The sequence below is a fragment of the Rissa tridactyla genome, chromosome 4, assembly GCF_028500815.1.
Source record: "Rissa tridactyla isolate bRisTri1 chromosome 4, bRisTri1.patW.cur.20221130, whole genome shotgun sequence".
Taxonomy (NCBI): domain Eukaryota; kingdom Metazoa; phylum Chordata; class Aves; order Charadriiformes; family Laridae; genus Rissa; species Rissa tridactyla.
The window spans coordinates 81,149,340-81,175,317 of record NC_071469.1 but is presented as its reverse complement, the minus strand read 5'-3'; the positions used below and the strand labels follow the sequence as shown (position 1 = coordinate 81,175,317).

At 39.9% G+C, this 25,978-nt stretch overlaps 1 protein-coding gene across 1 annotated transcript; it reads left to right on the top strand.

Moving 5' to 3' along the window:
- Positions 1-524: 524 nt before the first annotated feature.
- Positions 525-25,978, top strand: LOC128908928 (uncharacterized protein F13E9.13, mitochondrial-like). The gene is given in 7 exon segments (XM_054199942.1): positions 525-552; positions 555-662; positions 1,818-1,900; positions 9,005-9,185; positions 16,723-16,873; positions 19,030-19,157; positions 25,041-25,978. Coding segments are annotated over 7 exon segments (876 nt in total). The 3' UTR covers positions 25,238-25,978.

Sequence of the window (25,978 nt, the reverse complement as noted above, 5' to 3'; positions counted from 1 at the left end):
CAGGGCGGGAGCGCGGCGCGGGCGGGCTCCGCTGGGCGCCTCCTGCCTCACGGCGCGGCCGCTCCCGTCCCTGCGCACAGCGCGGCCCGCGCCGAGCGGGACATTTAAACGCGCGGCGCGGGGCCGCCTCCCCGCCCGCCCGCCCGCACACGTGGCCCCGCGCACAGCGCCGGGGGCCGGCGGCGGCGCCCGGCCGGGGCGGGGTCTGCGGGGGGCGCGGCGGGGCGCTGCCCGCCGGGCGGCGGCCGGGCCCTGGGGGAGCGGCGCAGGGCGCCGCGGGGCGCGGGAATCCCGTGGCGGGGGACGGCGGGGCGGGGACGGGGACGGGCCGGGGGCGGGGACGGCGTCAGCGACGCGGAAGCGGTGGCGGCGGCGGCAGCGCAGGTGGACACCGGCGGGACGGCGGCGGCGGGGTGAGCTGAGGTGAGGGGAGCGGAGGGGCTGGGCCTCCCAGCCCCGCCTGCGAGCAGGAACGGGCCCAAGCCCGGGTCCGGCCTGTCCGCGGCGGGAGGCGGGCCGCCGCCATGGCTGGCCGTGGCCTGCCCGCCCCACTGACACGCTCCTTCCCTCTCTCCCTCCCCGCAGGGCGATGCGGCTGCCCGGGCTCTTCGGGCGGCTGAAGGCGGCCGTCGTCGGGGTGGTGCATGTGGGAGCGCTGCCAGGTAAGCGGCGGCCGGGCAGAGCCAGCCGGCGGGACTAGGCCCTCCTGCCGCCCGGCCGCGGCCCCCGCAGCCAAGCCCGCTCCCCAGGAAGCCCGTCCCCTCAGCGGTGCCCTCGTGAGGTGCCACGGGGTTGGGCATCTCCCCTTTCTAGAGGTGAAAGAGCCAGGAGATCCTCCATGTAGGGAGCTAGACTAAGAAAACCAGGGTCTGGTGTCGGTGACTCCGCTGCCGTGTTTTAAGAGGCAATGGTTAGGAAATTACGCAAAGGGGCGTTGGGACGGGATAGACATTGGACTGAGCTCTCGCAGGCCCTGAGATGCGAGAGGAGGCTCAGACAGCGGGCAGGTTTGTTCCACCCGGACCTGCTCACCCTCCTCCCCGGCTCAGGGCAAGCAGAGCTGATTACAGCAGCTGACCTTCCCATTGACCGGATGGTGCCCAGAGATCTTTGTGCTCCACATTTTCCCAGAAGCAGCCTCCAGGCGCTATGGCCAGTTTTTCCCACGCTGTGACATCAGGTCATCTAACGACGTTGCCAGAGGGCTCTTGACAGTCCCTGTTTCAGACTCTCGGTGCCTGGCTTTTGGAGCCCAAGTATCGGAAAAGACTTTTGGAGATGATCTTAAGGGAAACTCATTGAACTCCAACAAAACCCATGCGCGTTCATCTCTGCCATGAAGCACTTAAACTGAATATCAGATACAATCAACCTTTTAGATTAGAGTTTAAGATAGCTTTAACTAATTTTAAATTGACTGGTGTTTTGCATAGCTATTCTGCAGACCTAGAGGTCGGTCTTGCCATAGGTTGTATTGCACAGAGCATCACTAATACAGGATAAGCTGTAATAAGTACAGGAATAACAAGCTAAGAGCAGACCTGGTACAATAAGAGATTATAGCAGATATTCCTCCAGTTTGTGAATTAGATTTAGAAGCTGAATGGTTACAGCAGATCCGTCAAGTTCAGCTAAGGAAAGAGATGCCACTGAGGCATGTCACAAGGAGACACAGCAGCCTTTTAGCAAGTTTACCCTGTTTCTCCCTATTTCAGTATGCCAATCCCTGTAGTTATCCTGTCTTCCTACCTGAAAGCTATTACTGTTCATGGTTTTGGTTTGTGTGTGCCCTGGGGTAAGCAGAATTATTCTTGCAGGGACACCAAGAAGTTCTCTTCCATTGACCCAGATCATTGATGAAGCTTGTCAAGAGGCATCAGCTTACAAGGATGCTGGAGTTGTAAGTTTTGGTTTCCTTCTTCCTATGGCAGCATTTACACTAAGCTGCTTCTGCATAGCCAATATTTTAAATTGAGTCAATGATTCATCAAAAGCATCTTCAATCACATGGTTTAGGAAGATGTTTAAATTCACATCTTTTATTTCAACATAGTAAGTAGACCTTCTAGAATACAAAAATTAAGTATCACATGCACCCAAAATAATTGAAAAAGCTTAGATTCAAATCATGCAATTCAAGTTGCTTCAGTTGAATTACCATTAATTTCTAAGAATCAAGTCAATTTAAGGCGGAAAAAAAAAGAAAGGAAAGTTAACTGCAACCCGGATGGTTGCTGGCATTCTAGGTATCTGGCTGTAGAATACTTCATCATCCAGTCTGACAAGCCACTGTATTTTTAGCTCTGTACAACACACTGGTTTCATGAAGTCAGGGAGGAATGCCATGTGCACAGCTGAGGCACTGCATGCATACCTCATAGTTAGTTCTAGGCTGCAGGATTGCCCCACGTTTGTGTTTGTACCAAAACACCACAGACTCAGGAACTGGGGGGAAAAAAAAAAAGCTTAGCCCCTTTTCTGCTTTGTTTAACCCTTCTATCCAAGCCCCCTGGCAGCAAGGATGCCTGCTTTGTGCATCTAGAAGAGAAAGCCCAAAAGGCCAGTCTCGGCCAGAGGCAAGAAGAGGCAGGTACTACTGACTGAATTGCTGTTGGACCTAAAATGGTGTAGTAATCTTCAAGAGTCAGTAGATTTTAACAGGGTGGGTGTCCTTTTGAAAGGTCAGATATGTTTTAAACATTTCATAGCACATTGTCTTCGGGTGTTGACGTGCTGCTTCTTTGACTTGCCTACATTTTCTGGCATGGTAAGGTGTCCTTATGTCTGAAGTTTGAAAATGTCTTAAATGAACAAGTAGCTCTAAGCAGCTGTTTTCTGCAAAACTTTAATAACAAACCAGTTGAAACCATTTTAGTGGCATAAGTTAGAATGCTACTTTACAGAGTGAACAAAATTGAATATAAGAGCTTAATCTGAATTATAGAAGACCTAGTTCAAAATGCAAGACAAGTCACACAGAGTAGGTTATGGGCAGAGCACTAGTAAGGCTGAATTAGGAAAGAATCCTGAGAACAGAGCTGTTGAAAGGACAGACGGCAGTGCAGAAGAATGATGTTTACACAGGCGGTCTTCAGTGCCCCTGAACCAGATGAGCACGTGCAAGATGTTCACCCAGTTAGAATAATCTCTAACTGCAAGTTGTACAGAATGAGTACGTTTTTTTCCTTTTCATTCTTGTTGAAAGAACAGGTGTGCAATAGCTCTGTATTCTGTACTGTGACTTTATATTTTGTCTTTACAGTTACAGTGTCAACATGAGGTATAGTGTGATTTGATCTACATGAGAAGAGTGGCAAGTACTAGTCTCCATCTTCCTGTGTTAGAGGAAGTGGTTACAAAAGTGATCTGTAACTCCTAAAGCCATTGCCCCACATTCCAGTGCTTGTTTACCATTTCTCTTACATACTAATTGCACATTGAAACCTTTAGCAGCAGGGAAAAAACACCAAGTATACCTAAAAGTGAGGGAGGGTACAGAGGCAGTTACTTTCACTGCTGACATGCACAAAGCTGGAACAGTTTTAAGACAAGCTTTAAAATTGGTAGTAACACAAAATTTTAAATTGGGATTTATACTTTATTATCTTTTTAACAGATATAATGAATTCTGCTATTCCAAGTCTAACTGGTTTACCTTTTCTTCTACTGCATTACTGTCTCTGAACTTGAATATATTTTTAAACCTACCTCTCAGGTAGGCAGATGAGGTGAATGCAGTCATTCCTCTACGCATTTGGACAAATACAGGGCTTAAAGTTATGCTTAGTCTTTTTCCTGTAGAAGTCACAAGAAAATCAGTACACATTCCACACCAATCTTTAATCTAAAGGTCTGTACAGCATAGTGTTACAGCAGTATGACAAACAAACCCTTTATTAATGCCATAAAGGTCAGAGATAATGAGGAAAGCTTCCATAGATATCAGTATGGCTGCCTAACACTTTCTGCAATTCACTTGTTTAGTTTTTACTGGTACTTACTGTGAAATGCAAGTATTCATTACAGATACTTCAGGAGCTTCCTGGCTTTTGCACAAAGATCACCACTATTCCAAACTGACTATCCTGCTTCTGTAATAGGAACATATTTGGGTTTCCCCCTCAGTACTCCCAGTGAGTACTTCTAAGCTGTGTGTTTTTCTTGTAGAAGAAGAGCTAGAAACTTAAAGGTTTTTTCCATGGATGTTTCTACTGACAGTCTTTCCAAATGCCGCCTACAGTAGCCTTTAAGAAGATATGTAACCAGCTTGCTGCTACTAGATATTTACATATTGTCTCAAGTTACTTGAATTGGTGTTGACTTTTAAAAATAAAGTATATGGTCTTACTCACTCAATATGCATTGCACTTGGAAGTAAGTCTTAGTATGTTCAGAAAAAGGTGACTTGTCTGGCACATTAGCAGCTTAACATAATAAATATGAAAGATTTGTGATATTAGAGCACAGTAATGAAAACAAGTGAGTGTTCAGTTAGGAAGCCATCTGTGCTCAAAATGTATATGCTTTGTACTTGTGTGTTGCTAAACAATGAAATTCCCTAGACAAGATTTTATAAGCAGCAAGCTATGAGGCATTATGATCCTTCCAATTTCTATCTGTTTTTGCTTAAGAAAAATGCAAAATATATATTCAAGTTAACTTTTATTCATTCCGTTCAGCCTGGGTGACACTTACTTTGTAGCCAGAAAATAGAGCACAAGTTGCCTCTGATTTCATTGGTAGAGATCATTTTACTACTAGTTGCTGTTATCTAGCTGTAGCCACTTGAGTAGCTGATATTAAAGACAGTTAGAGATACATAAGTAGGACTATTTATTTAAAAAAAAAATCCCAAAATTATAGAGCTGCATTGAGTTGCAAATATCATGGTGCTTCTTACCATGCAAAGTTTTAGGTTTGCTTCTTTTCCCATTGATGTCTCTAGAGGTGCATTTACGGCTATTCTGATCCTCCTGACCCTTCTTTTGGCTCTGCACCTAGAGGAGGAGTTGCTAGTACCTGTTTTACACTGAAGTTTTTAAAAAATTATAAGTTTCAAGCCTATTACTCTTATAGCTACAATGATAGTTGGAATTCAAATTACTTAGAGTTTAATAACAGTTGAGACAGAATAAGCTAGTATTTCTGCATAGAAACACACAGGTAGTTATCACTTCAATTACAGAAATTAACATTTCAAATCTTAGCTATATTGCAGTAGAACAAAACAGTAGGCAACCCTCCCCACAACTACTGCCTATGGTATATGCAGGAAAACATAAGATATGTACTTATCTATATTAAGGCCCTGATCTCATGCTCTAGAGGTAGAGTTTTTAAAGGAATTGCTCAGAAGCTGTGCCTAGACACAGCAAATAAATGCTCTACAAAGGCACTTGATTTCCTTTATAAGGGGCACATGACTGTGGTGGGGGGAAAGGTTGTAATTGTCCTGGTGCATACCTGAGCTTGTAGAATAATGGGTATGGTACAAAAAGCCCCTTTCTTCCTGTAGGAAAGAGTAGTTGCTTTGAGCTTGCAAAGCTTTATATTGGTATGTATGTGTTTGTAAGTAAAGCCTTTCTGTTGGGGAAAACACTGGGGTTAAAGATGCCCAAGGTAAAAGTTACATTAGGTAGATGCTGAGTTAAAGCTTGTATGATTGTTATACCTGTTGTGGTTTTTAGTTTTGTGACTATTTTTGAGGCTTTTCTACTGTGATATATGCGCATGCAGCTGAAGTGTTTTAAGAGGTCATTTCTATAAGTGGAGTAAAGCAAAGGAAATTATTTTTCTATATAATCAGAGAGCTATTTAAATGACCTATTTTCCAGTAGCTAACTGTGATACAAGAGGCACTTTGCACATATGTAGCACTTCAGAAGTCATTCAAAGTAAAAAGGAAATATATTGTTTGAGAATTACTTGTAATAAGGCTATTATATAGAAGCAACACTTAAATCATCTTAATGCTCAATGGAAAAGGAACACAAAAAGTATGTGCTAGAGTTTTATCTCGTACTATCTAAATAAATTTTGCTTTGGAGGGTGTAATACAGTAGCTGTTCCCATAGACTTCTGAACTATAAGCTTAAGTTCCAAGAACTTTAATTTAGCATAACTGTTTTCTATCCACCATTTTAATTAGCTGTCTGATAGTACTGAAGTCTGTTTTACATACATATCAATTCAGTAAACACAGAAATCTGTGGTGTTATATTTTTATATAAAATATGAAAGAAAGCTTTGAGTTAATGCATCTGTAATTCAGCTCTCTGTATTGCAGAACATATGTTGTTCTTTTTTAATTAAACAAAACATAATATGCAAAAGAACATAGTCTATCGGATGGTACTAAAAGAATAACACATTATTAAAATAACACCAAAAATATTCACTGTAACTGTGGACCTTGAGGCCATAGAAAGAGACAACTGCTGAAAAGTGAATATAGTAAGTTTAAGGCAAAAGAGGGAAATGTTGTAACTCTCCCATATGCCTGCATTTTGAACTAGAATTCAATCAGATACTTTTTATGCACACTGGTGTGGCTAGGGTTTTTAATTAATTTTTAAATGAATTAATTCATTAATGTATCTAATGGAATAATTTGCTTTATGCAAATCCTGAGCTGTCAAAGTAGTAGCAACTCACGTAAAGCTCAGTTTCACTGCAGAATTCCTGTGGAATTCTGACAGCCCGTTCTCCTGCTTTTTCAGCTACTAGCGTGGCTCTTCATGAGCTGATCATCTGAAGGCCCCGTTCCCAGATGCTTTTCTTCATGTGTGTCTGTTGAGGGGGATTTTTGACTGCCTGAAAGCCAGGGCTTCTGGTTTGCAGATCCGAGATCCTTGCCCTTATGTTAAGCTTGGGGTTTCCAAGACATCCAGGGTTTGGTGAAGTCTGCCAAGTAGAGCGTTCTTGAGCCAGGGACCAAGGGCTTCCAGGTTTTGTGGCCTCAAGGAATTACCTGGGTTTGAGTGTACATTGCAGTTCTTGAGTTTGTTTTGTTAAAACATTACAGTTCTACATTAATCCTTTTGTCCCATACTACTACGGACAAACTTTGCATTCTTGCTTAGACAGACCTAATATATTGATGTGTACACAGGGCAAAAGGCTAAGGGTTGGTACCACAAAGGATTCAGTAGTTGTGCCTGAGGTACAAGACCATTTGGTCAGTTCAGGTTTGTTGGAACAGTCCTGACATCATTCCAGAGAAACTGACTAAAAGTTTGTGATTTTTTTTTCTTATTTTTTTTTCATGCTGTGGGTTTTTTGAGGACTGGTTTGTTATATGGCTGCTTCCCATCATGGGTAGAGAAGTGTGGATGTTAAATCATACATTGAATTGGACATAGAAATAAAATCAAGGGCAGATGTTTTGGTTATTTGTCATATCTGGTTTTCCTTTGCCTGGTTGAGGTTTTCTTGGACTGGAACTCTGTAATTAAGTATGCTGATGAATGGCACCAAATAGCACGTAGGTCTAATGTTGGGTGTTCATAATATTAGATCACTTTTTTCCATTAATAGGTTGTGTCCTCCTGTTTTTAAGGTAGCATGTATTTTGTGCATTTAAATACTCAGCTGTAAGTCATTTGGTAAAGGCAGCTGTATGCTGGTGCACAGAACGTGTGTGGGTCCTGTGCTTGCACTGACCATATTGTTCCACTGGATTATTTCCATTCTGTTTTCCCCATCCTCCATGTTAGGTGTTCATTTATGATGTCTGTGGCTTAGCCTATAATTCAGCCATTAAATGCTGACTGCATTTTATATACTGTCTTATCTTTTACTGCCAAAAGGGCTTCTACACTACAACAAAGATTAAAGAAGCGTTACATATGAAAGTTTTTTTTTAAAAGGAAACCTTTTTTTTACCCCCTTCCTGATTTTTCTAGGTTATTATCAACCAAACTTCTTTGTTTAATCTCTACTTGTATTTTTTTCCCCAAATGTTCTTCTTTCTATTCTGGTTCAGTTACAATATCTTTGAAATATAAAGCTCTCATTTTAAAGGATTAAGATGTGTGATAGAACTCCAGAGGGAATGGAATTTATTTTCTATATACACAATTAATTTGTCTATTAAACTTTTGTATTTTTAGACAGAAGCAGGTGAGAAATTTCTAGCTTCTTTTAACATTTTCACTGCAAATGCAAAACATCAGGCTTGAAATATGTTTCATGGGTATACTTCTACTCCTTGTTGTTAGACCTTGCCAAAATTATATATAATTTATAGTTGTTGAAAACTTTCTGGTATGTACTATACAATGATTGGAAAAGTACAGGGTACCAGATAGTATACAAAGATTTTTAATAAATTGCATAAATTATATCAGCAGAGTATTTTATCATCACTCCATTGTTTGCTAAGAGTATGTCTGCGTGGAGTGAGAGGTACAGTAGATAATAAATAGCATTATCTTCCTTCAAGTAATTCTGAGTCCAGAATGGGAGAAATGTCAATAATTAATACTATGGTATTAGGCACACTGCAAATAGGCACAATAATAGTCAAACAAAAAGTTCCTTTATTTATCCAAAATAACACTTATTTTCTGACATTAATTGAATTGAAAATTTCCTTGATTATCTCTAAATCCTCCGTTATCCAAACATACTCAATATCCTATATTCCACTTGGGTAATTGAAGTTTGACTTTATGCTATTTTTAATGAGGTATAGGATTTAACTCATTCGCCTATAGTTCACATTTTAGGATGGATCAAAGAAACCAAACTGATGAATGTATAGCTAAAATCACATTTATTTCTCTTCATGACTTCCCTGCAAATACTGTGCTGTTGATGAAAGCACTTTTATAAGTGGTTGTATGCATCAACACAATTTACTGTGGATCCTCCTTCCTTTGAAGGAAAACCTTTAAACTCGTCTGTCTTTTAATACAGAAGAGCGTAATGGTAAACTAGCTGTGTTTTTTTTAAGTTCCTTTTTTCCCAGTTTAATCATATTTCTTTATAATAATTTCCGCAGGATGGCTTGATAGTAGAAAACATGCATGATCTTCCTTACACGGTGTGTCCTGGGCCTGAAGTGACGGCAGCGATGACAGTCATTAGCGCCACGGTGAGACGAACCTGTCCCCATCTTGCGCTGGGTGTCCAGATCCTGTGTGCTGCAAACCAACAGGCGATAGCCGTTGCTCTTGCTGCAGGTAATAGAAATGACTCATCGGTTATTACCGTTGTTTGCTATGGCATTTACTCTCTGCAAATTGTGCATTGTACTAACATAGATACTATGAAAAATGAGACATGAAAAGCTCACTGTACCCTGAAAAAGCAGAAATTAGATTTTGAGGAAGATGCCTGCTTGATTATAATAGATGATACTTGCATACTGCTTCAGTTGGAGGCAGCTAAAAATCCCAAGGCTGCTGCTGCAGCTTTCTATGTGAAACCTGTCTAAATATAATGATTAGTTTAAACCTACTCATGTCTAAAAGCCACCTTTGGTGTAACTCTATTTACTTCAGTTAAATTATATTTGAGGATCAGTTTAACCCACTGTGGTTAAGCATCCTGTTTCAGCATCTAATTATATGTTGTTGCTACTACTGTTATCCATTAAAACTAAGTTTTCATTGCCTTTTTTTAATGAATGGATGGAACGAAGCTTTTTATATAATAACAAAAAATTGAGTGTACAGCTAGCCAAACTACTTAAGATTAAATTGCATTTGGGGGAATTAAATATAAATTAATCTATCTTTATTGCATGAATCCTAGACTTGCTAACCTTTCTGCTCCTACTGCTTGCTGAAGCAATTTTAGTTTTTCCATATGTAAAGTTCCATGATTTAAAGATGGAGACTGGTTTAATGCGGAAGGCTTGTACTTCCTAAATATTTCATAAATTGAGGGTTAATGCCTGTTGTTGCCCAAATTGTATATGTGATTACAGTAAGGTTGCACATTTTTGAATGTACAAATTTTATAAACAGGCAGAACTTTGTAACAATGCAAAACTAAAAGATGCTAGTGTTAATTGAAAACCATACTTCAGGTAAAATAATGTAGGCTAACTTATCTGTGGTGGCAGTTTTAATTATGTTGAATATGTTCTAAAAGTCTTAAATTCCTTTTTTCTGGGGGAATACTTGTTAGTAGATGTGTTTTGAACTCAGATTTGTTTTGAGCGTTTTAAAATCAGAAGTTGCCATTTTCAAGGTATCTAGCTACTTGACAAACTGACAAAACCTAATTTTTATTGCTGCAGTAGAACCTATATGAAAACCTAAAATAAAAATCCTAACAGAATCCGGTTTTAGTTTTTAGGGTTTGTATGCACGTGGGATATTTGAGGTACATAGACATTTGCAAATGTATTTACACATCTTATTTTTTAAAAGCAGTAGTCAAACCGTTGGTGAGTTATACATCCTTTTAGGAGCAAAATTGATCACTAAGGGATATAGTGTGGGAATAATGTATTTCTCTTACTTCTCAGCAATTATTAATGAGGGAGAGAATTCCTGGAGGGCTTGGGTTTTGCTCAGCTCTACTACCGTTCTGCACTATTTGCCCTGTAACTGGAGAACACCAGCTAGGAAGGGCCTGTGTTTAATGCATTTCATTGCACTTCTCTAAAAATGGTTGTCTTGAGTTCACTGAACAGAAAAGCAAAAAGAAAATCACTTTAAGCAAAACCATAGAAGAGTGAGTGCTACTGTGTAGGTAGCAAATCTTTGAGTAGTTTTTCTGTAGCAACTTAGTAGTGACTTTAATGTCAATATAGTTTTAATAGGTGGCTATTAATAAAGCAGGCCCTGTACGCTTCCACTACAAAAAATAATTGCTGAAGGTGGTTTAGCTAAAAAGCATACGTAGCATCTCCTGCTACTATGCAGTCATTTCATTTTCCCTGTGGAAACTCCTATCTTTGGTAGAAATAATGGTTCTGAAAAGAACTGCACTGGGAAATAGTGAGTGTTCTCTAGGTGAAAGTAGTGATTTTATTTTGGAAAGGGGGGGAAAAAGTCAGCAGGTTTACAGTGTGACTAGAAGGAGCTCAACATCAGCAACATGTGGTTATGCTAATAAGCGTGTTGTGGGTAGGCAAATAGTAACAGATGAAACTACTGAGTTTTCTTAGCATATTGAGAAGGTACTGGATAAACCTGAAAATAACAGTAATAAAGGGATGAGGCATCTGAGAAGGCTGAGAATTTTTAAAACTTATTTTGGTTCTTTAGGAAATATTTATTTATTCAGTTAGTCACCTAAAGGAAGGAATGCCAGCGAAACAGTTCGTGCTGGGTGCTTCAGCAAAGGTATGGGGCAGCGGTAGGAAAACAGTGGGGGATCTTGAGGAAAAAGGGAAGCGCTGTGTCTCCACGCTTCTGACAGAAACAACCAGTTCCTCATGTTATCAAAAAACTACTGAGCCAAAACAGTTGTTGTCAACATCCTCCCAGCTCCAAAAGGTTATTGCAGACTGTTAGAGCAGTGCTGAATGCTCTTGGTTCAAGGCGCCGGCAGGTCCACCACAGGGGGCTGAAGGAGGTGGTTGCCCAAGGGCAGCCATCCGGCAGGTCACGGCATCCTCCTGCCCTGGGCCTCTCTGCAGGGCATGTGTTCCTCCTCCATCTGCCCCACAAACCAGCGTCACTGCCTCTGATCTTCGCTTTCGCTTTCCCTCTGCTCCTAAGGGTAGATATGAAAATGTTCGCCCACTCAAAAATCAGTGTAATTATATAGACAAATAGCAGGGGGAGATGCATGTCACACCTTTCTTTAATATTAAAGCCCTCTGGTCAACTTTTATACTCTTCCACATTCAGTGGAATCCCTATGTAGGTCCCTAAGGAACCATAGACCACAAAACATAGAGACAATACAGAATAGTACAGTTTTGTATTTATACTTTTGACTGGAAGCCATCTTAATATCAAATACTTATTCTCAGAAAAACAACCCTTCTTAATAGTTCATTTTAATGACATCCTCTAAAGACTGTATTATCTTCCTTTTTCCTAAAATGCTTTTTGTGGAGAAGCAAGTCAGAATTTGTTTGGTAGGGTTATTTTTCAATGGGTTCATTATTAACAGGTGTACCATGTGTTTTTTAGAGGTGTATAATTTCCTGTTTGTAGTTTCTGATTTAATTAACTGCATCTGCTTGAGGTTGAAACAGAATGATGTATATAAGCAGGTCCTATGAGCATTTGTAGAGGAGGTAAAAATAGATATGCTCCCTTATCTATTTTTGTTTAGCAAATATTACTGGTTATCATTTCTCAGTGCTCAGGAATGTCTGCAATATGTTCACTAAGTCTGGGTCAGATTTAGGCATAGCTTTTGGTTTTCCATACTTATTTATCAGTGTGTCTTGTTTCCTGAAGTTAACCATTGTGTTAATTTCATGTACTCAGTGTTGTTTGTTGTTGATCTACTTGCAAATTACATGGCTTTTCTTTTACTGAAAGTTTGCTAATTGATATTAGAGGGGACTGTTGTGTCTAAAGGAATTGCCCAAAAGCCCTCAGCTGCTATTTCTGTTTTCCCTTGCCTTAGTGAGATGTTCTGCTTGGCTCTAATCTATCAGTGTAGGTCTTTGCAGAGGAGATGCAGGGCCTTTATAAAACAGGGAGTACATGCTGGTGATACTCCCTTTATTTTGCACATTCTGCATGCTCTCCATTACCAATATGTAGCAGTGATTGAGAAGAAATAAATAACTGGCCCATCATTAACCGAATGGAGACAAAGCGAATGGTGAGAAGAGGTATTTCAAGAAATACTGCTGTTGTGGAATATTGGCCTGGCCATCTGCTAGTCTTTGAGGCATAAAACAGTCACCATAGCTATATCCCTGTAGTGATGCACAGGAGCACTTTAGATATTCCGGGTACCCTTCCCTGCTGTACCTTGACTCCATGGGATGGAAAACCCGAGCACATGGGTCAGAGGCAAGTTATGATCTTCTCTTATGGCCAGAGCTTCAGTCTGGGTGCCTGAGAGCAAGGACTGTAGGGTCTACTGCAGAGTGCAGATTCCCCACACCCAGGTGAGCCTGTGTTACACTCGTCATGAATCAGGACTCAGTTTTTAAGTTTATCTTCTCTCATCTCATAAATTTAGAATAGAATAGTTCAGTTGGAAAGGACTTAAAATAATCATCTAGTCCAACTGCTTCTCCACCTGACTGTGAAACTGCCCTTTTTTTGCATTAAGGATGATGTTACTGAAATCCCATTTCTGAATTAGTCTTCATCAATGATAATGACACAGTTGGTAGCTGATTAAGTGAGGCTTTGTATCAGAGGATATCCCAGGTACCCAGATATCTCCATGTCTTCTATAAATGCAGCTTTGCTGTGTGAGACCATTCCTTTCCCTCAGCCACCAGCAGAGATATCCTCCACAGGAATTCACTTGCTACAGCCCACGATACTGTTTAAGGTGGGGTATAATGGGGCAGAATTGTATCCTGCTTTTTTGTTTTTCTTTTTAACCGCCCCCATGCTAATGCTGTGGCGGGGGGAGGCAGCTAAGCTGAGAACTGCAGCGGGGGAGCATCTGCAGGTGCTGTGGAAGAAGGCAGTGGGTGCTGTGGACTCTGCTGGAGACGCTTCTCCCAGGCCTGCAATTCATGCTGAGCATGGAAGGAGCTGCTGCAAGACGATGTCCTGAGTAGTAAAAGGTCTTTGCAGCATGGAGACTGTATGCCTCTAGCATCAATAGCAGGCAAAGTCAATACTCCTCTGAGTTTCCATTTTCAGCACAAAATCAGTCTTTCGGATTCTTTTTGAATTAGGAAGGCAAGAAGAGCTGAGAGCCAGGATTTACTGCACGTATAAAACAAGATAACTTTAGTGGTGGTATCTGCAGCATCTTGCCTCTGTGTAAAGGCAAAGGTTTTTGCCTGAAGTCTAAACTTCAGCAGCAACCAGGAGCTGCTGCCTTGCAGAGGCCGGATCCCATTTCTGTGAAAGCAGTAAATCCAGCTTCCAGCTCCATTTGACTTTAGGAAGGAACGTGTCTGAGAAAGGGCTTCTCAATTACGTCCGATTCACCGTTTTGTGGTGTTAAAAATGCAGTAACAGGCACATTTGCAGCATTCAAGATGGATAAATAAAAGTACTATTTCCTCCATCAATTCAGTTTTGCAATATTTTCTCGCCCAGCAGAAGTGTTTGTCTGTCATTTTTTTCCTTATAATCATAAATTATCATTGGAAGGAAAAAAATATACAATTGATAGACCTCCACAGCTGTTTAGGTTAAGCTGTTTAATTAGAATTAAAGTGGAGTAACACTAACTTTGGAAGAAGTGACAAGTGCGAGTTCCTTGCACAGGCCCTGCAGCGGCTGGTTACTTGATTCCATGTTGTCAATATAGTCTTGCAGTTCTGTTTATTAGGTTTCGTTGGAAATTTCCTGTTCTTGTTTTCCAGTCAGATTACGATTATTTTTTTTTGTTCCCATATAAGTCAGAAACGGGACTGCCTATTAACTATTCAACGGCTATTACTTTTCAACTAGCCAAATGTGAAAGTAAGCAATAGTATCATTCTCACAATTTTACGAGCGTAAAAATGAATTCATTAGCGGAATCTGATTATGGCTTCATAAAACAGAAGGGTAATGATTTGGTGCCTGCACCTATTACAGTTGCTTAAAATTTGTATTTTTGTAGCCCCCAAAACCCAGATAGAGATTGCAGCCTTGTTAAACTAAGTATAATCCTAATGTTGAGCAGAAAGTCTTAAGTTATTAAGTTAAGGAAGTGCAAACCAAGCATCTTACCAACAACTTACAAGCAGTGACTTCAGTAAATGAAATTACTCAATGAATAGCCCCTGTCCTGAGTTAGACATCATGATTGCTGTGAAAATGTAACATATCTCTAGACTCATCAGTAGTCTTATGATTAGAGGAGAAGTAATTTTTTCTTATTTAACTCTGAATTGTGCTGTAAACTTGGGTGATTTTAATAGAACCTGCAGCTTTTGTTCCTAGAGGCAGAAGTCTCAGTCTAGCTATTTGCACTGTTAATTACCCAATGTCTGCTAGCACCCGTAGTGGTGTTGGTGGCACACTCTTGGCTTTGGATCCTGAGAATACTCCATGCTTTTCACCTGCTAATCTGAAGGCCCAGGACAGCTCGCGTTTGATTTGGCATCCATCTGCGATGTTTCTTGTTAGCCGGAGCCTGTGTTGCTAAGCAATACAGGCTCTTCTCTATCAGGCGTAAGCTTTTGTTTCTGCAACTTCAGGGCTTCTGGAATGAAACTGAAATTTTAGAATAAACGGACACCTTGTCGTTTGGTAAATACATTTTAAAGATCGTTTATGTTTATACTTGAAATTTGCTAAGGTGAGGCCGCTGTTGCCTAAATGGTTCTCTGGTGGGTGGGATTGCATTCTTGATGGCTGCTTTCACATGCACTGGTTTCCCTGGTATGACGTCAGCTCTAATCAAATGTGCATCAGACTCCAAAGCTGGAGCAGCAGTAGAGCTTCGGAAGGGTTTGGAAAAGACCTCTAAAGCAAACTGGAAGAACAGCAAAAGCCGCACAAGATGAGTGCGGAGCTTTTAAACGTATGTTAAGTGACAGGTGAAATAAACTTCAAGGCTATGAAGGACTGGAGACAAGAGGGGCATACAATAAGTGAGTCAGAATTCAATCTTGTCCCTCACAGCTTATTACACCATGGCCCAAGGCTTCAGTATTTCAATGCAGAGATATTTCAAGGCTGTGTAGGGGGTCCCTGAGAGCAGATGAATGGCCTGTGTGAAGTCATTGCTATTCATATCTTTCTCTGAAGCATCCATCCCACAAAACCTTCCTAGTGCAAAAAATGAATGAATATGGTGGAGACCATGTTACTAAGACATGGTAGAGTTAATGGTTGGACTAAGTTCGGAGTAGAGTGGAAAATGTTTCACTCTTCCCAAAGCTTATATTTTTGTACCTTTGGCACAGTTTTAGAAGTAATTTGTTGATGTGGTACTGTGGCAATGTGGTGGTAGGAAATGCAAGCTACGTCCAGATGGAGAGTCAAACAGGTTGTATATAATGTGTCGTAGGCTGTGTTTTCTTGCCTAATTTCCTAGAGAAAGAAGACTTAATGCTATTCCTCTGTCTGTGTCCGTGTCCCTGATGTTTTTTGACCTGATGGCAAACTTCAGGCGTATTTAACTTCAGGCATCCAAGGGGAACAGATGTTGGGAAAGAAGTAATACAATGAAAGAGTACCTGGAAAGAGGGGAAGGGCCCAAGTTAATGATCCTTTTTGGAGAGAAGACACATCGTTAGGACAAAGGAGCTGTGTTTTGACCTACCTGCTCCTCCATCGGCATGTGCCCACCTGCAGGTCATGGCAAGAGGCAGGGCAGGGTGTGCAGCTGCCTGTTTGGAGGCACACAGCAATAAACTTGATAGGGACTGGGAAGGAGAAGGGAACCATGGGTATAGGGAGCAAACTGGTGGGCTCTATGGGAGCTGCAGGAGTTGAAGGCCGGAAGATGGCAAGAAGGAGTCAGAGAGAATATGGGTGAAAATAAAGAATGAAAAACTTAAATATGTGGAAAAGCAAGGTTGCTTAGTCGTAGAGCATATGGAACAACCTGTGTTGGGATCACATATGAGGGGCAGAAAGGTGGGGATTTATTTGTCTTTAGTGTTTCTGCTTTTTTCAGTCTTCAGTTTTACCTAAGATTTTGCAAATATCTCTTTTTTTTCAGGTCTTGATTTTATCCGGGCTGAAGGGTTTGTGTTTTCTCATGTTGCTGATGAAGGGATTATAAATGCCTGTGCAGGTGACCTGCTACGATACAGAAAACAAGTTGGAGCAGAGAACATTCAGATTTTTGCTGATATTAAAAAGAAACATAGGTAAATGCAAGCAATATTTTATGTAAATATGAATGTAATAATGATCTTATATTTTTCTCCATTTTCTGATATTATTTTTTTCAATGCCTATTTAGTGTCAGGAAAGTTAATGATATAGGGAGAACTTCGTTGTTCAAGCAAGGTCTTGCAGTGCTATTAGGGGATAAGGTTAAAAATAAATTTGCACTTGTAAGCTGCAGGTTGCTGCATCTGTGGAGTTTGCAGTTGTTTAACCTTCAGGATTTATAAATGCAGACTAAAGTTTTGCATCTGGTGTCAGGTGAGATTTTTGTATACTTGTGCATGTGCCTATTGCGTTTAAAGAAATTTTGTTTCTGGAGGCTAGGCATCCAAGGTTATTTCTAGTTATGCGAGCAGTTGCTATATAAAAGCATCCAAATCATAATATTTTGGCATTGTAAAAGCTATTCTCTTTTTTCTCCTTCCTGCCAAATAGTACTGATTTCTTCTAAAATCAGCGCTGTCTATGTACGGATTATGTTCCATGATTATCAAACAGAAGGAACTTATGACAGATGAATGCAGTTTCTTTTCTGATGATATTTTGTCACAACTGTCACATGGTACTTTCAGCTATTTAGATGTCACTCTTTGGGGTTTTTTTTCCCCAGAAGAACTGCTCAAGTGTTATGTATTATACATGCCAAATAACCTAATTAAAATGTTTGTGTGTAGTATGTGGGTAATCATGAGAATAACCAAGTCTGGGAGATCTTAAATACCTAATAAACAGGTAATAAATTTCAAAATAGAAAGGTGACAATGTAGCATGGTAAAATTAAGCTTTTAAGGTCCTTTCAGAGTGGTTTCTTTCTGATTATTTCTTTATATATATGTATGTGTGTGTGTATATATAAAAATACATTGCATTAGACCTTTTTGTAAAACAAAACCACATTGCATCATGAGATTTTTTTTTCTTTGTCTTGACAACTGATGAATTGATGTTTGGATTGTACTTCCTGTTGTTCAAAGGGTTTGCTTTTTAAGAAGGGGAAAATAGTTTTTTATTTCAGGCAGATTCATAAGCAGGGAAGGAAATGTTAAGGGACTTGTTGGTTGAGTTTTTTCATGTAGAAAAATGCTCCTGTCGCTGACAGCTGCTAGCCTTCTCTTCTTTAAATGGGGAAAAACTATCTTTGTAGTCTACTTGCTGTGTTATGGCTACCCTCCACGTGCTAGTTTTAGGGTGCCTACTACCCTTAAGCCCTCTTTCAGCCTCATTGTATGTATTAGGTACTTAGGCCTGCCTGTCTCCAGCTGCAGAAAGGGAGTTAGTGTTCTCCCTTTTGCATCCGTTGCCATGAGCGGAACGCACTGCACACGTGCTGCCTCTGAGTACGGCCAAAGTATGGTCCCCCCAAGAGCATTGTCCATCCAGGCTGATCCAGGAAAGAGGTTGGATCCATCACCGCTCATCAGTGCAGCATGCTGGCCATAGCCATTGTTTTCTACTTAAATGGAAATATAGAAACAACAAAGTTAGGTGTTGAACCAGCAATAGCTGGGATTCTTTCAAAGTTTAGAACAGTTTATATTAAAAGCTGCCATTGCTATAGGTTCCAGACGACGTGTGTCACCCATGTATCAAAGACCGCTGTTGAAGAGCTAGGTTGCAGGTAATTGCTGTGTAAGATGATTCCTGTGATTATATCATAGGTAATAACTATACTTTCTGTTAGCTGGACTTCGTGAAATGAAGTGGAGGGTGTTAATTCTGTTCTAGGCAACAGAACCTGATTTATGAATGACTGCACATCCACAACTCCCACTTGAAGTCAGAGCGCTGTGTGTGCTCAACATTTCTGAAATACAGGTGCTCGACTTCTAAGCAGCTGTCTCAACTGACACTTGGTAGTTCTCACTTAGCGATCGCTCTTTAGAGACGGGAGACCCAGAACAATAGACCGATCAATTATGGTTCCTTGATGGAAAAGGCTGGGATTTTTTCCTCTTGTTCGTAGTGCAATTTTACTTCCCAATTTAAAACAGGACGCTTATCCTCTCTCACAAAGCCTGCCTCTGGTTGTTCTGACAGTGGGGAAGATGAAGAAATGCAGTCTAAACATTCAACAAGATGGATAACAAATGTGTGTGCCGACAGTAACCACAGGGTACGTTCCTGCTGTTGACAGTGCTCACGCTCTGACGGCAGATGTCAGCGTGGCCGAGACCGCCTCGGCTGCCGAGCTCTTCCTGGCTGATGGGGTTGTACTGACTGGCACGGCTACCGGATTGCCCGCAGATCCTCAGGAGCTGAAAGGTGAGAGCTGTCATACGAAGGTCGGACAACAGGCAGTGAATGAGCTTCTGGATTAATGTAGAAAGAAATCTATATATCCGCTGTTCCTTAAGGGGGGGGAAAAGAAAGAAAAGAAATTCTCGCAGTAGGGTTTGATTTGATACAGCAGAACAAATGTGATTGAGGTGCTATTCACATTGGCTGTCGCGTGTTTCTAAACAACAATTTGACAAGACAAAAATTAAAATTCTTCTAAGCTTATATAACACTGAATGATGCTGAGGCTTAAATGAAAAAAAGTTAAAAATCTATGTAAAAGTATGTAAAAAAAAAAAAAAAAACTAAAACTCTTCCATTAAAAAGTTGTAATATAAACAAAACCTACTTTATTGCCTTATTAGAAAACTAACTATAAATCTTTCCATTGGAGAGTTAAGCATTTTTATCTTTCACAATGAGAATGGGAACCCTCCAAGAAAAGGGGCATTTTGTTATGGCAACATTCAAAACAGTAATACCAGGGAAAGAACTGCTTAGAAGATTTCCAGAAATAATACAAGTTCTTTGGAGAACAGAAAGATATTACATCAAAATAGTTTTTAAATATTGTGGACTTTTTATCAAAGAGTCATTTGACCTATTGACCTTTGCAAAAGGTTGTATGATTCTTCATATTTTTATATTGGCCTAAGTTTGGGCTGTCTTCATGAAACCAGATTGCTCCCATGCTAGAATTAAAGTTCTGTCTTGGGGGCATTTAATTTTCATCACTAATTTTAATTTAGAATAATGGCTTGAATTTCAGCGTCTCACTACATAAAATAGAATGTGTATTTTTTAGGTTTTACTTTTTCTGACATGCTTTAACTTAGCACGTTTTCAAGTTCCAGTGCAGAGTGTATTGTATTGAACTTATGTTAGCTGATCAGGGTGAAAAATGTACTTTACTTGCCATAGATACCTGAACCTCAAACATCTTTTCGAATAACATGAAATCATTCAGTGTTTTAAGGTTTTATCTAGATCATATGTGCTTAACAGCATTTAAAATTAATGTTGAACTTGTCAAAATGGGTTCTTATTTCATACATATTAAACTTGCTGTGAAATAATAGGTTATAAATGACTACGCTTCAATTGCCAATGTTAAAAAAAATGATGGCTTGGTGTGAACACTGAGCTCTTGAATCAGTTGGGTCTTTTGGTCTAGTAAACTAGAAATGACATGGAACAGGTGACCCTGAAAGTTAGGTGTATTTTAGAGACTGCAAAATTTTGTTAATCTAAAACTCCATCCCTGCCTGCAATTAATGTCCCTGTCGCTGTTAATGCAGATTAAATAATTTTTTAAAAGGATTTGGTAAGTCTTAGGGCAAAATCCTAGGTTAAATTCTGCTTTCACAGATGCACGTGTGCAACCTCTGTTGATTTCCTGCATCAGAGAGCAAAACCTCTGAAGCATAGGCTTTTTGTCACAGGTCCCCAGCCAGACAGCATCATGGCTTCTGTTTTTCTTTCGTGTGAACAAACACGTCAGTCTGTCTTATTCTCTTTCTGGTCCCAAAGAACAAAATGAATCAGAGTTGGCAGCTGTAATGAAGTACACACATTAATTTTGTGTTTGGATTTGTGCTATGAAAGCAAGAGTCTGCAGATCATGGGTTTATTTTACTTAGGTCACAGCATTTTGGATGTCAGCAGGCCCTCTCGTGAGAGGGATGTTGGCTTAAAACCGTTAAGAGAAGAACTTAAAAATCAATATTCCAGGGTACAAGGAAATGACAAATTAGGCATATCGATGTCAGCAGATTCTTAAAAGGAATCAGATCTACACTCACAAAGTTGGTGTTGATGTGAGTGAAATTTTGCATTTCACGAATTTATGCAGCCCTGGAAGTGCTGTATTACGATGATACACACAATTGGGCACCTTTCATCACACTGCAAAGCATCTCTTGAAAGCAGAACCAAGAGACAGATGAGATTTTTGTCATGTTTTTTTTTTTTTTTTTCCAGCTTTGTTGTGCAGTAACAGAGAAGTGTTTTTGTCTTTGTGTTGAATTGACTGATTTGTGATGGGGTGTGGGAAATGAGTGTTTCCCTGTCAAGCCAGAGAACTGCGTTCAGTAGGTTTTTGTTTGTAGTTTGTGTTGCTGCCTTCTTGCAGGCGACCATCAGCATTGCTAGACTATCAGCATTGCTACTCGCAGAGGCTGGCAGGCTTTGCCCCAGGGCTCCCTGCGCATACCAGGGCACCAGTGATCGATGGAGTACAAGGTCTAAAAGTCAGACTTCAGGTTATTAAGGAGCAAAGCAAATGGCCTCAACTGAGTAACCCGTGGAAAACAGGGTACACCATGAAACCCAACAGCTGGCTGTGACTGTCACCTCCTTGGTTATTGTTCGTAAAAGGGGCATCAAGACTGATTCACCCTCTCACCTTTTGATAGTACGTTTCGGTCAAGATTGGTACTTTTTGTAAGCCCTAGATTTAATGACAGAGAAAAAGTCCTTTGAATTAAAAAAACTAAAACATGTTACAGTGGAACATTACCATAAACATAGCGTTGTGTACAGTACAGTGATTACTGCATATGAAAAAGCTGTAAAAGAAGAGTAGTCGAGCAAGTTATTGGCACAGTAGTGCTTATTTTTACGCTGCTCTTCACCATTGTTTTCAAGCTAGGAGCACTGGGCCTTTATTTCATGTAACTTTGCGTACCATAGTTCAAATGCTTTCATTGTGCTTTGCAACCAAGCACTATTTCATTTGATTTTATTAAAGACATGTCTGCAGATGTACTGTCACAAGAAAGAGCACAGTGCCCTCTAGTTACAGTTTATTGAAATGGAGAAATGTGCAAGTTGTGTAAACTTTAGGATCTTGTTACTGTAGCATCACAAAACTGTCTCCTTTTCTCTTTGCATCAAAAAAAAATATAATCCAAAAAAGAAAACCAAGAAAGCTGAGAGACTTAAAGCAAAGCTCTGTGTTTAGAGACATCTTGACAGTGACTGAACATTGCCATGCAAAAGCGTATCTCACTGCTGTTGCTTTATTTTCTTTCACAAGTTAGAATTTGTATTAACACAGCCAATAGACACATCACTTTCTACTAATCAACTTTAGGCCTTGATGTGCTTGGAAATGACTTAAAAGTAGCATCTGTAGCATACTTAATTAGGTAACCCAGTCTCATTGCAGATCTGAGCACACCCACTGTCATTCTTCACGTTGTCAATCTGAATAAATCTCCAGCACAGGAGATGCGTGCGGACTCCACGTGTCATGTATGGATCGCAGCAGGAGCTGGATACCTTGCTACTCTGGAAAGCCTCGAGGTTTTTTTTAATAGTGTCACAGCACTCTCAGGTTTCACTGGTTTTTACTCTTTGCCTGGTAGGGCTGAGCTGTTGTCTTACACCCATGTGATCACGCTCTGTTTAATTATTTGGCTCTTCATTTTTCCTGCTGATGTGAAATAATTATAAAACAACTACCTGCTAATGTGCCTTACGCACTTGTTGTAAAAACAAATATTGACTTGGAACGCAGTTCCTCTGGGAATACAGTAAAGTACTGTTGCACAAATCTGCGGTCACTTGTAGCACCTTAATTATGCATTGCTATCTATGTAAAACAGATATGATATTTCTAAGAGCACATAGATACTATATAAATAAAATTCTGAGTTTTCTAGAACAGGATTTCAGTAATAATGCTATAAATAACTAAAAATGAATTATTTTGTTGCTATAATCAGGATGACAATAAGAATATAAAATAGGCATAGAAATAACTAAAGTTTTAATCATATATGGATGATCCATCTGATTTGTTTAAAATTTTCAAGAGGGACTGTGTGGACTGGTTTTATTTTTGCATTAAAATCTTTGTAAGAAGGAGTTATTGTTCCTAGATGGAAAAATGGCGGGGCATGTGACCTAAGAAGAGATTCGAGAGCATTTTAACTGATCGCCTTTCTTCAGTGAACTAGGAAGGTGATAAATAATTAGTCTTCCCTGAAGCATAATTAATAAGTTAGGCTTCTGATGAAACTTCATTTAAACAAACAGTGTTTTGAAGCAGTCTTTTATATGTTGCATATATGCTTTCCCTAGTTACATCAAGCTCTAACCATCTTACATCAGCTTATCGCCAATTAAGGCAATTCATATGTTTTCAAAGGTCACAAATAATGCCTAACAATATTTCTCTAAGTAAGCAATGAAGCATCCAGTCCTACAAGTGACTCTTAGGATGGCTGGTTTGAAATGAAAGGATGAGAAGGATGCTCAGTAATTCCTGAACTGGGCTTTTTAATTTTTTTTTTTTTTTACCCCGCAGAGCTGGTACTGACACAAGTTCTGCAGAAAATACTCTAATAACCTTTTATTTTCTCTGGGGGAACCTTTCCATCATCAAAACAGCCATCCCCTTTTGTTCTTATTATAAAAAATGTGAACTACATTAACTGAGCCATAGACCCGTTTCTGCACGGTCAGGTCTGTCAGAACGCGTGCATTTCACAGTGCACCTGATCACCTGAACCACGGACAGAAATCCACCCCTGTGTGTGAGGAATGAAATGGATCTGTAATATTTTGAGCCCTGTTTTGATATGTTGTCTATTTCTCCTTTTGGAGCCAGATAGAGGGTCAGATAATTAAGTAAGACATACTGTATATAGGAAAAATATTTGGCTTTTTTTGTTCCATTGCCATTTATGGAAAGAGAAGTAGTCTTTATCAGTACTATCTTTGCTTTCTGGTAAAATAGCCGGAGCTATCGGTGTAGTCTCTTGACCACTGCTTGCTTTCCTACTTCCAGGTCCCTGAAATTTATCACAAAGTAGAGAGTACATTCCCTTTCTGTTCCCTGTGAATAAGGCCCTTCTTGTTTCTTCACTGAAGATCTTCTACTAGTTGTCAACATAATATAAATTCAGCAAGGAGACCTGGCAGAAATACACACCAGTCCAACTACCATTATTGTGATTTAAACCGATGACTGAAGAATTGCAATGAGCACAGCTCTGCTGAGTAGTTCGGCCGCTGTAATGATCTCACCAGACTTGCAAAAAAAGAATCTGAGCTGATACAATGAATGGAAACAAGAATGGCATCTTATTCTTGTAGCTATACTTTGATTACTTCGTGGAAAGATTGTGGGAGGTGATTATTCATGTCTTAAGGTGGGGGAAACTGAGAACACAAGACTCCACATGGGGCATGACAGCCCACATGGTCACTCCAGCATCAGTCAAGGCAATGGACCTGGTTTGCCTGGAATCCATATGGAGCGTTACTGCAACGCAGTAGTAAATGATAGCTCCTTTCCATGCATGTGTAGTACCTCAAGCACAACGGAGCCTCTAAGTGTGATGGTAACTGTCAGAGTAAGTAAAAGGGTCTGGTCCTGCTGTGCAAAAACGTCCTGCATCTAGCATGTCTTCTTACCAGGGATGTGGAATAAAAATGAATTTATGAGGGAATATAGTAAAATACAGTACATTCTCTGCCAGCCACTTCAACTTAATCTTGTTTAAATCTTGTTCCTTGAGAATAAAGAGGGGTACAGGTGTGGTACCAAGACCCAACTTTCATGTCTTCCACAGCGCTGAAATCATCCTCTGATGGTTTCCCAAGAACATTCTTCTGCAGTGTTTCATACAATGGGATGCAAAATGGAATAAAAGTGAGATTTTTTTCTTAACAGCTGTTCAGAGCTAAAGGTGGAATATTTTTTCTAGATAAGTTGTTTCATTTTATACTAGAAGTAAGAAATCCTGTGATCATGAGTTTGTTGATACCTTTCTTTATGTTGAAAAACTAAGCCAATTAGGGTCTTGATAGAATTTTAAAGATGGAACTTAACCCTAATTTTGGTTTTCTTCTCTTCAGAGGTTAAACATGCTGTGAAGATTCCTGTGCTGATTGGGTCTGGAGTGACTATGGAGAATGTGAGGAATTATTTGGATGCAAACGCTCTAATAATTGGTTCGTATTTCAAGAAAGAAGGTTATTGGGCAAATGGTGTTGATCCTGACCGAGTAAAGAAATTTATGGAACACATAAGTAAACTGAGAGATTGTCAGTAAACACTATTTTTTTTGTGTGTGTGTATAAATGCAGTATGATACATTGTACAGAATTAAAGCACAAATGCGTGCTTGAATGGCTAATAAAAATAAATGAAAATGCACATCATCTCCATAACTAGCTGGGAAACATGGTGACCCTTTACAATAAACTGGTGCTCTGATGTCTGTTTCTAGGCAGCACATTTCTGTGGTACTCAAAGCCATCATCAATGCAAAACCAAGTCTTCGAAGGCTTGTGTAATACATTCTCTCCTATAAGCAAAATGCTTATGTAGTTTAAGAATTTGTAGTAAATATTCATCACAGGTGAGCTGAATTTTGTTTTGCCTGTGAGTACAATGGGATGCCCTAAGTTTATAGCTAAGAGTATTGTAAATTGGACAAGTTAATTAGCCTTTCAGTTTCCCCATCTGTAAAATGATGATAATAGTACCTACATCACACAGGGGTTGTAAGACATAATGAATGAATGAATGTACGGCACTTTCATCTCCTCAAATGAAGGGCTCTATTAAAGTTCAAGATCATTATTTTTTCATTAGAATTGTGCATTTATTACAAAAATGTAGTAATTGTATACTGTACAAAAATTTAAGATAATTGGGAAATTGATTTACTTACAATACTTATTAGAGAATAAATGTAAATATTTAATTACATTTTAAGTAGAGCTGGAATTTAGTCAAAATGTTTTTGCAAAAATTGGAAATTTTAATAAAGGCTTATTGTTATTTTTCA